We start from the raw sequence: 15874 nt of genomic DNA on the forward strand, positions 1-15874 counted from the left end.
TTTGAAACTAGTTATAATGTAAAACGTCCCCAATGACGCTCTAAACGAGGTGGAGTAACTACTAAAATTAAAAATTTTAAGTAAAAACGTTTTCAAAGTGCACTACGAAGGGAATGCAATTGTAAATATAAAGATTGTTAAAACTGCACTGTAAAAAATACTTATTTACAAACCTAAACTTAACTTAAAAGTTAATTACTCCTAAAAGTGATGACTTAATTGTTTTTATTTTTATATTAATCATTCCAAGTTTAAATGTTGGAATGTTCTAAATGAATAGAGCATAGGGAGGATAACTGATAATAGAACACAGCCAGGATCTACAGTATGCTTCTAACTACAGATCTAGAGGTGTAGTTGCAAGCGTACAAGTTTGCGATGCAGTTTGCAAATGTTCAGATTTGGAAAACGGCCTCGAACTATGTTTGTAACGACAGAACTTGCGACCTTAGTTTGCTAACGATGGTTTTCTGAAATGTACCCCTAATTGACTTTTATTGTATGGATATCATCCTAAATATATTGCTTTAAATTTTATTAAGGAAAATCGTCATGCAGTCGTGGAACAACAAGTATTTTCATTATGTGTTTGGATGTGATGTCAACAGCCTAGTCCAACTGATGTCTTGTTAAAATCTAAACAATCTTGCAAAGCAAGCAGAAACCATGGCTGTTTATTAATACCAAGTATGCAAAGATTGTCGTTCTTCGGAATTCAGACTTGAAAGAATGAACTCCCGAGGACGTTAGGACACAAGTTGGAAACTTCTTCAAATGAAGCGGCAGTGTACTTTATAACATCACTTACTTCTGTCATTGATACTTCTTTTTGATTGTGACCCATATCTGATTCATGTGTTTACATTTGCCATACAATTTATAATGTCATGCATGTGTAAAGGCGGGTTCTAGCATCTGCGTCACACTAGCCATGATATAATGAATGCTCTTGCTTTTAGCTCTGTGAAATATGCGAAGTTCTTCCAACTTTAAAATGATTTTGAAGCAGAGGAGGAGGGAAAGGGCCATCATCGCAGCTTGGGCCTATGGTTTATAAATGGTGTCCTCCACCATTTAGAGGAATTTGTGGGTATGAGAGAGATCTCAGGTCTGGTGGGAGCAAATTGTGGCAGGCTTTAATAAGGAGCAGTGGGTCAGAAATTTTAGAATGAGCACAAACACACAGTCTTCCTTCTAGGTCATTAAACCGTGGAGAAGAACCACATTGTCGCAGGTTTAATGATGTACAAAATGGAATGCCTCAATAAATCTGATCTGCATGTTTACATGATAGTCGCATTGTCACATATCTGATAACCACATTTGAAGAATGTCACTGTACATTAACAATAAAATTTTTAAATTATATAAAGCACTGCTTATAATTAATGTTTTATAAATATTATAAATCAATGTGCTTGATATAAGAAAACGTAAACATAAATCACCATAAATGTGAAGTGTTATGGGTTATTATACAAAGACTCGTGTCTTTGATTATCAGATAACAAGAAGTACCTAAAGGAAATAAAGGTAAGGTTAAGCGATTAAGTAAACAAAGACAAACATTGTACGATATGGTAACGTTAGCATAATGAAATTTTAAAACGTAACAAAATAACACTGCCAAAATAATTCATCACAAAGAACAAATAATAGATATAAATGACCAAAAACTGTCCGTTAGATATAGACAAGATCGATTAAATATCATGTTTGAACTAAAATGGACAGATGAAATCCAGCGGTAGATTCGAGATGGACTGGCTGATGAAAGCTGCTTTCGGCGGGGGAGGTGATGATGAAGCTACCGCTGACAGGCTTGGGGTCAGAGTCCATGTAAGCTTTAAGCACATTGAGCGATCTTTGTAAAAAAACTGTCGATTCGAGTTTAAAACAACTACATTCTCGCCTGAAAAACTCTTAAATCTTTATTTTGTGACACAGCAAAGGAGCATTTTTAAAATTGTGGAGGTTTTCTCCACCATTAGATTTCGCTGGTTGGGCTGCAATGCATTCTGGAATACCTGTGCTTCACAAGTTTGCACAAGTCACCTCTCGCTGCATCCTCGACAAAAAGGGAGCAAGTACACATCTGGGAATTTTATCTGTACTTGGTAAGATGTAAACTTTGAATTAAAACAGTACTTTGTCGACGGTTGATGACGCATGACTGCAAATACAGACAAGAGCGCATATTGAGAAACAGCCCATCTATTAGTGACATCAATATCAGCATTGAAAAGCATGAGGTTCTGTCATTCGCGTTATCCTAAGACCCCAGCTGAGAGCTGCAGACCTGCTCTCAGGACCTCATCTCAGCATGGAGTGCAATGGTAAATCTTGAACGATGTGTGTGGGAAGGTAAGTGAGTGAATAAATGGATGACAAAACCCTATGAATGGAAAGAGAAATCGCATGATTGGGAGAGGAGCGACGGCAGAGACATACAGGCTGGAGGAGGTGATAACGTGCGAATAGAGGAAGTGGGAGGAGGTGGAGATTGATGAGGAGCCAAGATGGAGAACTTCCTATAATGATGAAAAACAAGACAATGCGATCATGTTAATGATCAAGGAGGGCAGACAACTGTAGGAATATTTATGGCGCTCTAACAAATGGTAATTTGTTTGGGAGGCACTATCAGTGAAAGCTCTGCTACGCCGGGTTCGAAATATTTGAGTCTGTTACAATAGATTTTGCGATTATGACTCCTAAATACTAGTCAGGGCATGTACACACACAATACAGTGCTTGTCATCTATAACAACATGCAAAAAACTTGAACTACAACTTCAGGAAACAAATGAAGTGGATTGTTTTGAGCTGATTGTCTTGTCGTCCTAAGGGAATGTCACAGGAATATTGCTGCAACCCTTTCCTCTATTGCTTAATGCCAACTAGCAGGACCGATACCATTGTTTCCCTTTTGTTTCATCATGTTTGAAAACTATGTAAGAAAAAGCTTCTTTGCTTTTATTGGTCAATGTCATTGATATGATGGAACCCGTCATGGAGAAATTGAACGCATTTAAACACAGCCAGGGGGGATTTTGGTGGGTCCCCTATTCACAAAGATCCAGATTTATCCCATACATGAGCTCATTTGTCCAATTTTTACTCATATGCCATCATAAATTGTGAAAATAACCCATTGAAGATGCGCTGACTGTTGGCTCTCGCTTCGCCGTGACTTCAGATAATCAGTTTTGGCCAATGCAAATAATTATTTTTGATAATTTTTGAGTCTAATATCTTCTTGTTAAAAATCTTGGGTCAAAAAAGTACCAATAAAAAGACATGAAGCACCAAAAACAACCCATATTAAAGTTCATTTTAATACTAATAGGCTATTGTTGTCATCTATGAATTTTCAAATTGCCTTTTTTTGGCAAGAAAAGCTAGAATAATTATTATTTATTATTATTTTCTTATTATTCAAATGACCAAATTTGTGAAAGTTGTGCTGGCTAGTTAGTTATTTGTGTAATAAATAACAAAAGGCTACAGCTTATTGCTTGATGCCAACTGGCAGCATTAATCCCATTGTTTCCCTTTTGTTTCATCATGTTTGAAAACTATATAAGAAAGAGCTTCTCTGCTCTTATTGGTCAATGTCACTGATAGGATGGAACCCATTATAGAGAAACTGAACAAATATAAACACCGGCCCGTAAGCCATGGGGGAGTGGTCTTGGTTTGAAAGACCCACCCCCATTCACAAAGATCCAGAATTTGTCCAATACATGAGCTCATTTGTCCTATTTTGACTGCGATACCATCATAAATTGTGGAAATAACCCATTGAAGATGCGCTGACTGTTGGCTCTCGCTTCGCCGTGACAGTTTTGGCCAATGCTAATTAATTTTGAGTCTAAAATCTGCTCTGCAAGAAAACATATAATCTGACGTAAGAAAAAAGTACCAATAAAAAGCATGAAGCACCAAAAACAACCCATATTTAAGTTCATTTTAATACTAATTAGACTATTCTTGTAATTTATGAATTTACTTTTACCTTTTTTTACAAGAGAAATGTGATTATTTATTAGAAAAATGATTATTTATCATTGTCTTATTATTCAAATGACCAAACTTGTGAAAGTTGTGCTGGCTAGTTTGTTATTTGTGTAATAAATAACAATAGGCTACAACTTTTCATTAAAACTGATTCCAAAACTGTGAGCTCCTCAGTGCGGTGATCACGGGCAGGAAGGAGACACGTTACTCTGAGCGCAGGTGTTTAAAAAGGGGGTAATAATAAACATACAAATCTTATAGCTTGTTAACCCATACAGAGACAGTGTTCATCCCGCATCGGTCTCATTTGGTGTTTCGGATTAATTTGGTGTTATGGTAGATCCCTTTCTATTTGAAAAACAGATTTCATTTTTTTTACTAATGATATTTAATGTACTATAAATGTTATAAAATGCAAATGTACGAATGCAATCAAACATATAATATATCATAGACACCAAGAGTAAAATATGTCGCATGAAGAAATAAGTTGAAGTAAAAGACTGTAATATAATGATGTGTGTGGTAACGGGGTGGGAAAATAATAAGCTTGTGCTTCATCCCACTCCATTGCGACCATGTTGAAATGTATTTTTTGTTAAATAATTTTTATGCATGGTTTTTATGCTTGAAATAAATAAATCAAATCAAAACAAATCAAAATGTAATAAATGTGTATTATTGCTGCCTGACATCCATTGTTGTTTACAAATCAAATCAAGTTGATAATGGGCTAAAATTAAAATAGGGCTAATGTTGTGTGAACTTGCTTTTAGGATAGCATTATACTGTTTAGTTTTCCCAGATATGGGTTGCGGCTGGAAGGGCATCCGCTGTGTAAAAATGCTGGATAAGTTGGCGGTTCATTCCACTGTGGCGACCCCGGATTAATAAAGGGACTAAACCGACAAGAAAATGAATAAATGAATCAATGTACTGTTTAGTTTTAAAGCACGGTGAGACAGATCCTATAACATCATGCAATCAAAAGGGCCATTTTTACTTTTATGCAATACCGAAGTGTTTATATTAAATGATTCACCTGTTCACATCATCATTTGTTTATTTAATGTGCTCTTGTAATCTTTAATCAAACACATTAACCTTCCCTCTCTCCTCACAACAGCCTCTCGTGTTTAATGACGTGTGCACCGCTGTGAGAGCGAGGTAATAATCCCTCCCCTCTAGCAACATGTCACTCTCACATGAGATCGCAATGATACGCAAACAATGAAACAACAATCCAATCAGCTTCAGATGAACTAAATCAAGTCCTGTCCTAAATATCTTCAGCTGTTTCACTCTGATATGTGTCAAAATATAGTTTCATGCAGAACTTTAAAGCCCAACAAGACAATTTGTTCATAATTTACTGCCTGTCTGACTTGCTGAAATCTTCCAAATTTTGAAATACTGCTATGCTTTTTTATTCTCTTTTCCCTCATCGGTGTTAAACTGTTTTGACACACTCTACTCACACTCGACCTAGTGTGAGTCATTTGATTTTGAGTATCTAACGATACTGAAACCCGAAAAAATAAAGAGCGAAAAAACAGATCCAGGATGTTCCTTATTTTTTACTTAATTCACCTTATTTTAACATTCAACAACTCTGTTAACAAACAGAGCACTTCTGTGAGGTAGCTTAAACAATCAAGCAATAAATACCATAAACTCTTTACTTTTGGACTTTAGTGCAACAGTACATATAAAAGAAATCTAATATAAAAACGAAGAGCAGCTCAGCTTAAAATACCCGGCAGGCAATCCCAAATTTACATATCTTACAGTTTGCTATGGCAATGTTGTTGTCATGAACTTTTTAATACCTCCAGACCGCAGACAGACTCACGCTTTCAGCTTCAATCTGCTTCCGTGTTTTACTTTGCCACGTTTAACCAATAGCGTTTCTGTAAAAAAAGTGATGTCATGCTGCAAACATTGCGGTTTCTATGTGAAGTCAAAAAAGAGGTCTAACACTGTGCCATCGCATACCAACAATGAATATGTTATAATTATGAAAATAATGAGAATAATTATAATTTTATATATATATATATATATATATATATATATATATATATATATATATATATATATATATATATATATAAATATTTTTTTTTATATACTTTTTCTTTTTTAAATATTTCCAAAATTATGTTTAACTGAGCAAGGAAATTTTCACAGTATGTCTGATAATGTTTTTTCTTCTGAAGAAAGTCTTATTTGTTTTATTTCAGCTAGAATAAAAGCAGTTTTTTATTTTTGATATTTGATGAATTGATATTGTATAACAATGGTTTGTTCTGTAGACTAACTTGCCTAATTACCCTAACCTGCCTAGTTAACCCAATTAACCTAGTTAGGCCTTTAAAAGTCACTTTAAGCTTTATAAAAGTGTCTTGAAATATATCTAGTCAAATATTATTTACTGTCATCATGGCAAAGATAAAATAAGTCAGTTATTAGAAATAAGTTATTAAAACTATTATGTGTAGATGTGTAGAAAAAATCTGCTCTCTGTTAAACAGAAATTGGGGGGAAAAAATAAACAGGAGGGCTAATAATTCAGGGGTTCTAATAATTCTGACTTTTACTGTATATATAAGTATATATTCGAGTCCTGATTATGAGGTAATGTCCGATTCTGATCGAGTCTGAGACAGCATGATCATGCCCGATTTCCGATCACGTGATCAGATCTGGACATTCCTAATAAAAAGCACTATAGAAATCAAGATGAATAATTTACTCACCCTCATGTTGTTCCAACTTTCTTCTGTGGAACTCACAAGAAAGAACATTCTGGGTTCAAAATGACTTTCATTTTATAGAAGAACAGACTAATGTGCAACATTAGAAATAGTCAGAACAACAGAGGAGTGAATAAATGCTGAAAGAATTTTCCTTTTAGGTGAACATTGCCTTTCAGTGTAAATATTAGCGAGTTTTAAGGGTACTACCCCAGTGACAAGCTGCTGCAAAGGTACTATTTTTTCCTGAAAGTGAAGGGAAAGGTCGTTTTTACAAAACAGCATATTAAGTTCTTGAAGCAACGAGAGCTCCATAGAGGACAGGCCTCGGTGTACTGCAGGGTACGGAGAGAACGGCACTGCTGCCAAAGGGAAATGGATTTTGAGAGACACTGACGCCAGTCCTTATGTTGTGGAGAGAGAGAGTGAACGAGTACCTAAACCCAGTTGCAACAGGGAGCCAAGCCGGTCTGACGACCACACCAGCGAACACGGGCCCTGCAGTGGGGGGATGGGTACAAAAGAACCATATATTGAGAGGAGGAGACAGTTCCTAGAATCAGCCAGCACGACTCCCCATAGTTCACGAGCAACATGATTAACCACCGGACGGGGAGTACTCCAGCGGTGCTATTAATAAAAGATAACCTCCTACCCTCCACAGACCCGCTACTCAAAGCCACATTTTTGCTAGGCACATACAGAGGACAGCTTTGTTTACTACAACGGAGGGACTTCATCCCTGGGGCTGGGGGTAAGCAGCTCTTCCCTCGACTCCCATAGATAAATTAGCCACTGATGTGACCCTAAAGCCAAACAATGTCCTCTGGGTTGGGGATCAATTAGGCAAGCCTGTGGAATAATGACACCCCTGGGAAGATCCTCCTAGGGAGACCCTTTTTGGACCCCTGGCTGAGGGCTCCAGGAATTGATCTTTCCTAACACACCACAGGTACACAGTTTCAGCAGTAATTACCACACTGCAGGAGCGAGCGAGCGCACAAACAAGGCACAGTTGTGGACGGACCTAACCGGAGACGCGAGTTGCTGCGCATGACACCAACTGGCAAGGAGAAGATAAGCAGGAGGTAATTATAGTTCGGCTGCTAGAACTCGCCACACTGAAACGCTATTGTGTGGACTGTCATCATAAATTAATATTTTATTGTGAAGCAATAGCACAGGAACAATCGTGGCTACACAACCCCAATTAAGAGGTTACTGGACAGAACCTTTCACTACAGATCCTATCCCTGCTTATAATGCTCTCTTCTTCATTGTCTTGACGGCTGCCATTTACCTTCAGTTCCCTCACAGTCCTCCTCGGACAAAAGGCACAAGATAATAGGCTATTTGTCTCAGATGCCAAGCAAGAAAAGAATTTTATATTGTGTACACAATACGATCTCTACAATAAAACCAATTAGAGATAAATGTAAACTCACACTCTAGTCTTTTTCTGTCATTGATGGACATTTTCTATTTATATGTTCATAGTTTAATTAAAATATATTTAGTCTGATGAATTATCACGGCTGTTAGATGGTCCAAAGATTGTAGATTCCAGGTTTTTTCTATTCTTGAACAACTAGTCAGCATAATGTGGGCAAAACTTGAAGACACACACACACACACACACAGAGAGAGAGAGAGAGAGAGAGAGAGAGAGAGAGAGAGAGAGAGAGAGAGAGAGAGAGAGAGAGAGAGAGAGAGAGAGAGAGACTACTATGGAAGAAGCCTCAATGGAAAATTTTTTGATGGAATTACAGGCGAACTGAACCTCGATTCAGCTTTTAAAGCAGTACATGCTTTACACACTACACTTAACCCTAGGTTAAGGTCTTATTCTACATGGCCAGCTTTAACCCTGGGTGAAGCACACGTTTCACTCTTGCATTTTGGATGAGGGTCAGCATCACCTTTAACCCTATATAACGCTTGCTGAGATTTAGCAAACCAATACAACGTTACGTTGAGTTGTTTAACAACAGACACCAAGCATACACTATCTCAGTGCTTATCTCATTAAATATTCATAAGCTTTCTACAATCGCTGAAACTTTCACGCGCCGCGTTTAGTCTTGCGGTTAAAATCTCGAAGAGAAACGGCGAGTGATGAATAGATATCATTTTTTGCAGGACGCGTGCACATTATAGTAGAAATATTCAAATGAAGACGTCAAGCGACGGGTTACAAACGCACAGCTTGGAGTCTCACAACCTGACAGCACACAATTCGCAACTAAATAATGATGTATGAAAACTGTGAAGCAAAAAATAAGACAGAAGTCAATCTCAAGTGTAAAATACCCCCCCCCCCCCCCCCCCGCCCCCCATCCTCAAAATAGGATCGCGCAAAAAAGGATCGCTGTGTATCAAAATTCGCTTCCAAACCTCAATCAATACTCAACTTTCGTAGTAGACCACCTACACCAATGAATGAATAACCACCCCGCGCATTACATATGTTAAACTCAGACGTAAAATCACCCTGTACATCCAAGGCTGTCGTTCAAAACATTCGATTTTTTTTCTGATGGAGACGGAGGCAAAGCAAATCAAGACATTCTAATGACAGAGTGTCGCGAGAGAAATCTACCTTTGTGCATGCCAGTGAAGCGGTCTTTCAGCACGGTGAGCTCGTAGATCTTGCCAAATTCCTCGAAGAGCGGCCGGAGGTCCTTCTCGTCCAGATTGCGGGGTATCTGTCCGATGAACAGTTTGATGGCATCGTGGTCCTTCATGGGAATGGTGGCGCAGCTCGCGGGACTGTGAGTGTGGCTTATTCCGTTCACGAGCCCGTTCGTACTGGCCGCTCCTCCGTGCACCGCGGCGTCCACCTGTCCGTTCGTTAAAGTTGCCATGTTCGCCGCGAGGACTTTCAGCTTGCTACACCTTCTGGAGTGCTTCAGATGACGGGGGATGAGACGTCCTACTCTGGTTTTGGCAGATGCAAACACGTACCATTGAACACAAGTCAAATATCAAACGCGTTTTGTCGTCCAGGCGGAGGCGTGTTTCCTTGTACGTGTCCTTTTACTACTCAATTCATTCATTCATGTGATATAAACCAGAGAGAGAGAAAGAGAGAGACAGACCGACAGCGTTCGCTTTACCTCCGTTCCCCTCGCCCCTGCTTCTAGCTACCCTTTTATTTTTTGCATTGAGAAGTCGGTATGGGTGTCCTCCCGGTTTAAACCGACAGGGCTGTCTCAAACGCGCTCCGTGCAGTGGGGAGGACGAGGAGAAAAAGCGGCTCCCTTTATGTCACTCGACGCGCTCTCTCCCCCTCTCATCGTTATACAGTAACATGGTATGTTCCGCCGAAGGAGAGGGACTATAAATAAAGAAAATATCACATTTACACGGCTCTTTGTACGCTGCCTTGTGAATGACGCACACTTGTATGTAGTGACATCCAATCTGTTTATTGCAAAAAAGAAGAGAAAATAAAGGCGTGCATGCACTGTTTCCAATGCACTCCGATGTATTATAGTATTATATGTATTTTTTTTTTTTCCTCTGGAAAGAATCAAAGGATTCACTAAAATCGCTGTAAGATGGGAACTAATGGACAGCGCCAGTGCTGAAACGCCGGGGAAGTGTGAGGGTACAAACAGCCATATGCGCGCAACCACGACGGGGTTCATCCATTCTTTTTTATTCAATTATTTATTAATCTACTACTTCGATTAAACACAAAGATGTTTTATATTTCCTTGAATGAAAAGCAATGGTCCTCGTGAAGCCAGAAAGAGGGCTGTGAGCTCCTCCGCGCGGTGTGCACGGGCAGGGAGGAGACACGCTACTCTGAGCGCGTGTGTTCAATAAGGGGGTAATAATAAACATACAAATCTGAATATTACAGCTTGTTAACCCATTCGGAGACAGTGTTCATCCCGCATCGGTCTCATTTGGCGTTTTGGATGAATTTATTTGTTATGGTGGTGCCCTTTCTTTCCAGAATGCATTTTAGATTGGGTGATGCCATGTCAATCCGGGATTGCTAGCCAACATAGTGTTCTTATTTATTTATCTGCAATAACTTGAATGGCTATAAAGAACAAAATAATGCATATAACATTAGTGTACTCAACAGGTAATATCAAGCAAACTATTTCATGCATATTTAATGTTCACTCAAAAAAAAAAAAAATGCTTGGCTGTTGTAACCAAAAGTTGGGTCAAATATGGAGAAATCCTCCTGCTGTGTTTAAAATATTATTGAAATACCATTGAATAAATAAATAAATAAATAAATATTGAGTTTGTCCTTATTTGACCCAAAGGTGGATTATGAAATTTTTGTGTACAAATAAATAAAAGTGTACAAATATTTACCTGAATGTTTCAAATGGTGTTTTTGAAAATAAAGTGAGAAATTAGGGGGTGTAATTTAATGTTGCATTGTAATTTAGGTTAAAATATGTATTTATGTAATTATAATAGTCCCTTTACTCATCATGGGTCGCCACAGCTTGAATCGCCAGCTTATCCAGCATATGTTTTACACAGCGGATGCCCTTCCAGTTGAAACCCAGTACTGGGAAACACCCATACACTCTCACATTCACACATATACACTACTGCCAATTTAGTTTACTTAATTCACCTGTAGCGCATGTCTTTGAACTGTGGGGGAACACACACAGAAATACCAACTGACACAGCCGGGACTCGAATCAGTGACCTTCTAGCTGTGAGGCGACAGTGCTAAGCACTGAGCCACCATGTCGCCATGATATAAACTTATTCAAAAATATAAAAGATTAGAGAAAATCATCATACTATATTTAAAAATAACTCTTGATGGCAATGAGTGCACCAAGATGGATTAAAAGATAGTATATCTAATGTTTACGTTACAATTTTACAATTACAATTAAGTAGTATTACTGTCACCCTTAAGTAAAGTATTTTAATATATCATCAATGCTTACATTTTTAAATATGCCTTTTTTGGTGTATAAATTGATATAAACCTAATGTAACTTTAGTGCCATTTTCTTTTTTCAGTGTGCAAATTACATTGACAATCAGGGGGGTCAACTGTTAGTAATACATGCTTTAGTCATTTATGTATTTTTTAATTATATCTAGTTTTTTTATTTGTTAGTATCATTTAGTATTTAGTGTATTCTGATCTACAGTATTCTCTGATTAACTATTTCAGATGTTACTGTAGGTTAAACTACAAACTATGCATCTAATTAGGTTTTATTTTCAGGCTAAATATAAATACAAACACCTATTTTACGAGAAAACAAAGTCTTGTGAACACGATTTCTATTGGTGCTCTTTTTTCGTGAATAGACTGATTGGCGCAATTATGTATTACTAATGGTTTGAACTGATGTAGGAAGGGCCAAATGTGTATTTATATGATTTATTATTTCAATTATTAACATTATTATTTGAAATAACCCCCAATACTAGAAGGGCGTCCGCTGCGTAAAAACTTGCTGGATAGGTTGGCGGTTCATTCCGCTGTGGCGACACCGGATTGATAAAGGGACTAAGCAGACAAGAAAATGAATGAATGAAAGATAAACCCAATGTTGGGTTTGTTCATATTTGACCCAACAGTGGATTATGACAACCTATTCCTCTGAGTGAATATACTGTAAGAGGCTAAATTATCATATGCATTTGTTTATATGACAAAACATTTCGTTTTGATTCAAGAAGGTCCATACTGACTCTAAAGACAGATCCTGATAAGATCAGGGCCTGGTGTGTGGACTGTAGGGGTTTTATTATGTGATCACATGTTGATTGGTCAGTTTGAATGTCTCAGCATTTGGGCTTTAGTCACATGGTCAAGAAACATACAAAATAGGTGTAAAACTCTGCTTAGGCTCTTTTCCTGGTCTGCTTCTACCCTGTTTTGCTTCTCTCCTTCTCTGCAGTCTATCTTCTTTGACTTTAATGCAATCAGGCTAACTTCTGGGCCTGCTCTATTTGTCTCTCTCTCCCTCCTCCGTGTCTCTTTTTCTACCTCTGGTAATTTTAATTTGACATTTATGGGTACAATTTATATCACGTTTTATCATTTCATGTTTTATCATTTTATACAGTTATTTTGTATTTAATTCAGTTGTAACCACCATAGCAATTTTATTGTCATTAAATCGTCTCATTTTCAAGTATTTGTGAATTACTTTTGATTTAACATCAACATTTAATTGTTCCATGTTGCAATACAATGCAATCGCATAATATCAACGCTCTCCCACATTTATAGCTATTAATACTGACCTTATTTCCATTTTTTTGGTATAAGATTGCAGAAGAATGGTTTGACTAAATGTAAAGTTCTTTATCATCATGTTGATAACTTTTTAGTCACTCTGCAAAACTACAGTTCGAACCGCTGTGATTAAAACCCTATCTTACAATACAAAAATAAAGCCATATTACACCATTTAAAATAAAATAAAGATATATTAGACATTTCTTAAAAATAAAAAAAACTTAATCTATAGATGTTGCAAAACAATCAATGCAAAGCAGAAGCGATTAAAACCTTCTTATGAAATATTTTTTTTGGATTGATTAACATTTAGAGCAAAATAAAAGCACATTTATATTTTTAGTGTCCCAGAAACATAATTCCAGAACCACAGGTCAATCCCTGACACTGCAAATCTAAAGCACTCTTACAGAGATTATTTATGAATCACATCTTTTTACTTAGATCTTACTTTCAGTTGGTCTGTAGATTTCATCTGACAAAAATGTTTTTTGCTTCAACAATAAAATCACATTTCACTCTTCTCGCTCAAAAAAATCAAGAGTGTCTCTTTGATTTAATAACAAAAACTATTAATAAGTCTACCTGCTCCTGTTCTTTTTGATCAGGAAAAAAAAATAGACAAAAATCTCATATCACAATACAAGTCATCTCATATCTTGATATATATATATATATATATATATATATATATATATATATATATATATATATATATATATATATATATATATATATATATATTTATGATACAGTACCTGTATCATGTACCTTCAATCCATTACTAGTTTATAAATACCACATGGAAAGCGCTATTTGTTTTTTTTTTTTACATTTTAAAATACACTCCAATATGTTTTCATTCATATGTGATTATATTTCACACTTTATCTAGAGCTTCAGGGCAAACTTTTAAGTAGTAATGGAAAAACATTAATGAAATGTTATGAAAAATAAAACCCTTTTCTAAAAATTCAATCCCAACCTAATATATATATATATATATATATATATATATATATATATATATATATATATATATATATATATATATATATATATATATATATATTCTTTTTATGTATGATATTTCTGTTTAAAAATAAATAGATCAAACCAAATCCCCATAATGAGTATGATATTGTGCTCATACCTATTAAGATAAAAAATAACAGAATCCAAATGAGCTTTTTTATTGTTCATAAACAAAAAAAGGTAAGTGGTTGCAAACAATTTATTTGGAATGAATTTAAACAAAGAAATTTAGTTTAATAATTTATCTTGAACTCAATTTGTTTAAATTCAGCTCATATAAATTGTATGCAAAAGAATAAAAAAAACAGGAGCTTTATTGATAGGTCTCTTCAAGCATACGAGGAATTCATTTCCGTGACAAAAGATTCCACAGAGCAAAAGAATAAAAAAACATACATATTAAAGGAATGAAATAAATAAATAAACAAAAATATACAATTTGACAAAATGTAAGTAGGGCTACAGCATATATATGGAACATTGTGCGTATAGCTATTATGTGCAAATTGAAACGTCAAACATGTGTTTCGTTAAATAAAAAGTGTATGAGTATATAAATAGTGTTTATTCCATACTGTAAACAATGTATCTTTTGATACGACATGAGACTGAATGAGAGTTTTTATTTTGTCCATACTAATCAAAATCTCGATTAATTGAACATTTTAACTTGATTATGATTAATGAATGATTATTTTAACTATTTATTTTATTTTTTTGCCCTTACAGCTCACTGACAAGTTTTGTACAGTAAATATGCTCACATCTTACATGTGAGAGATTTTTAACTATGTACTTACATCAGAAAATAAATACAATGTACTTACTGTGTTTATAATGTATTTGAGAACACTTGTGGTGCTTTTGAGTCGGGATAGAGGTTGGGTTATGGACAGGTTTAGTGGCATGGGTAGGTTTAACAGTGGGTTAAGGTGTAAGGGATGGTCAACAGTGTATTTACAAATGTAATTAAAAAAGTTAATTACAGATTTAATTACATACATGTATTTAATCAAGCATAAGTAGACAGTAAATAAATGTATTTACACAATAAGTACATTGTAACAAACTAGTAAATCCTGTGTAAGTACATATTAGTTAAGGCCACTTAATATAAAGTGGGACCCAAATAATTAAAGAAAACACACACTATTTACTATCGATGATTATTTATTCAACATCAACAGTGAACAACTAAAATTAAATCACACATTGTCTAAAATTTAACAGCGACTTATTATAAAAAAGGTGAAAATTAATAACTTGCACTTTAGTAAACAATTTTTTTCATTATTTAAAAAAATAGAAAATAAGCAGCATCTCTACTAAATAAAATAACTCTGGCATATCCTGTAAATAATATTTTAAATGGTGCATTTTTTTGCACTGAAACAAACATTTTTAATGTAAATAATAATTTTAATGTAATGGACAATATGCTGTCTCTTGGCATCTCTGGTGCAGCCCCCAATCATTAACTATGTAGTGCAAAGTAAGGCTCAAGAATGGGTCCATCGTCCTGCTTGACCAGAGACAGATGTGGCTGCAAAATGGCCGCAGAAGTATAGATCAGCTTCAGCATTTAACAGAGTGAGGTCACGTGACTCCACACGTGTTAAGTAATAAAAAAAAAATTGCCCTGGAAAACTTTTCGTAATTGATTTCAATTACCTTTGGATTAATTGCCCAGCCTTAGTCCATTTGATATGCTACATTGCCATATTGTACAGCCCTAAGTGTAGTCTGCCCCGTAAAAAATGCTGAGTTCCACACAATTGATTTGTGTTGGGACAACATGAAGGAATTGAGT

The 15874-nt window shown here is 35.9% G+C and overlaps 1 protein-coding gene across 45 annotated transcripts in view; it reads right to left on the reverse strand.

Annotated features, from left to right (window-relative positions):
• Positions 1–15874, reverse strand: part of celf4 (CUGBP, Elav-like family member 4) — a 257804-nt gene that overhangs the window by 187481 nt on the left and 54449 nt on the right. For 23 of the 45 annotated variants that reach the window (XM_073934447.1, XM_073934445.1, XM_068215837.2 and 20 more), the window contains exon 1: positions 9376–9944. The exons of 21 other annotated variants lie outside the window; for them this stretch is intronic. In XM_073934447.1, coding sequence (XP_073790548.1) covers positions 9376–9640 — 265 coding nt within the window. In that variant the 5' untranslated portion in view covers positions 9641–9944. Of the gene's footprint in view, positions 1–9375; positions 9945–15874 lie in introns of those variants that run through there. One more of the 45 variants, NM_001002562.2, reaches the window with a different exon arrangement.

The sequence above is a fragment of the Danio rerio genome, chromosome 21, assembly GCF_049306965.1.
Source record: "Danio rerio strain Tuebingen ecotype United States chromosome 21, GRCz12tu, whole genome shotgun sequence".
In the NCBI taxonomy this organism is placed as follows: Eukaryota; Metazoa; Chordata; class Actinopteri; order Cypriniformes; family Danionidae; genus Danio; species Danio rerio.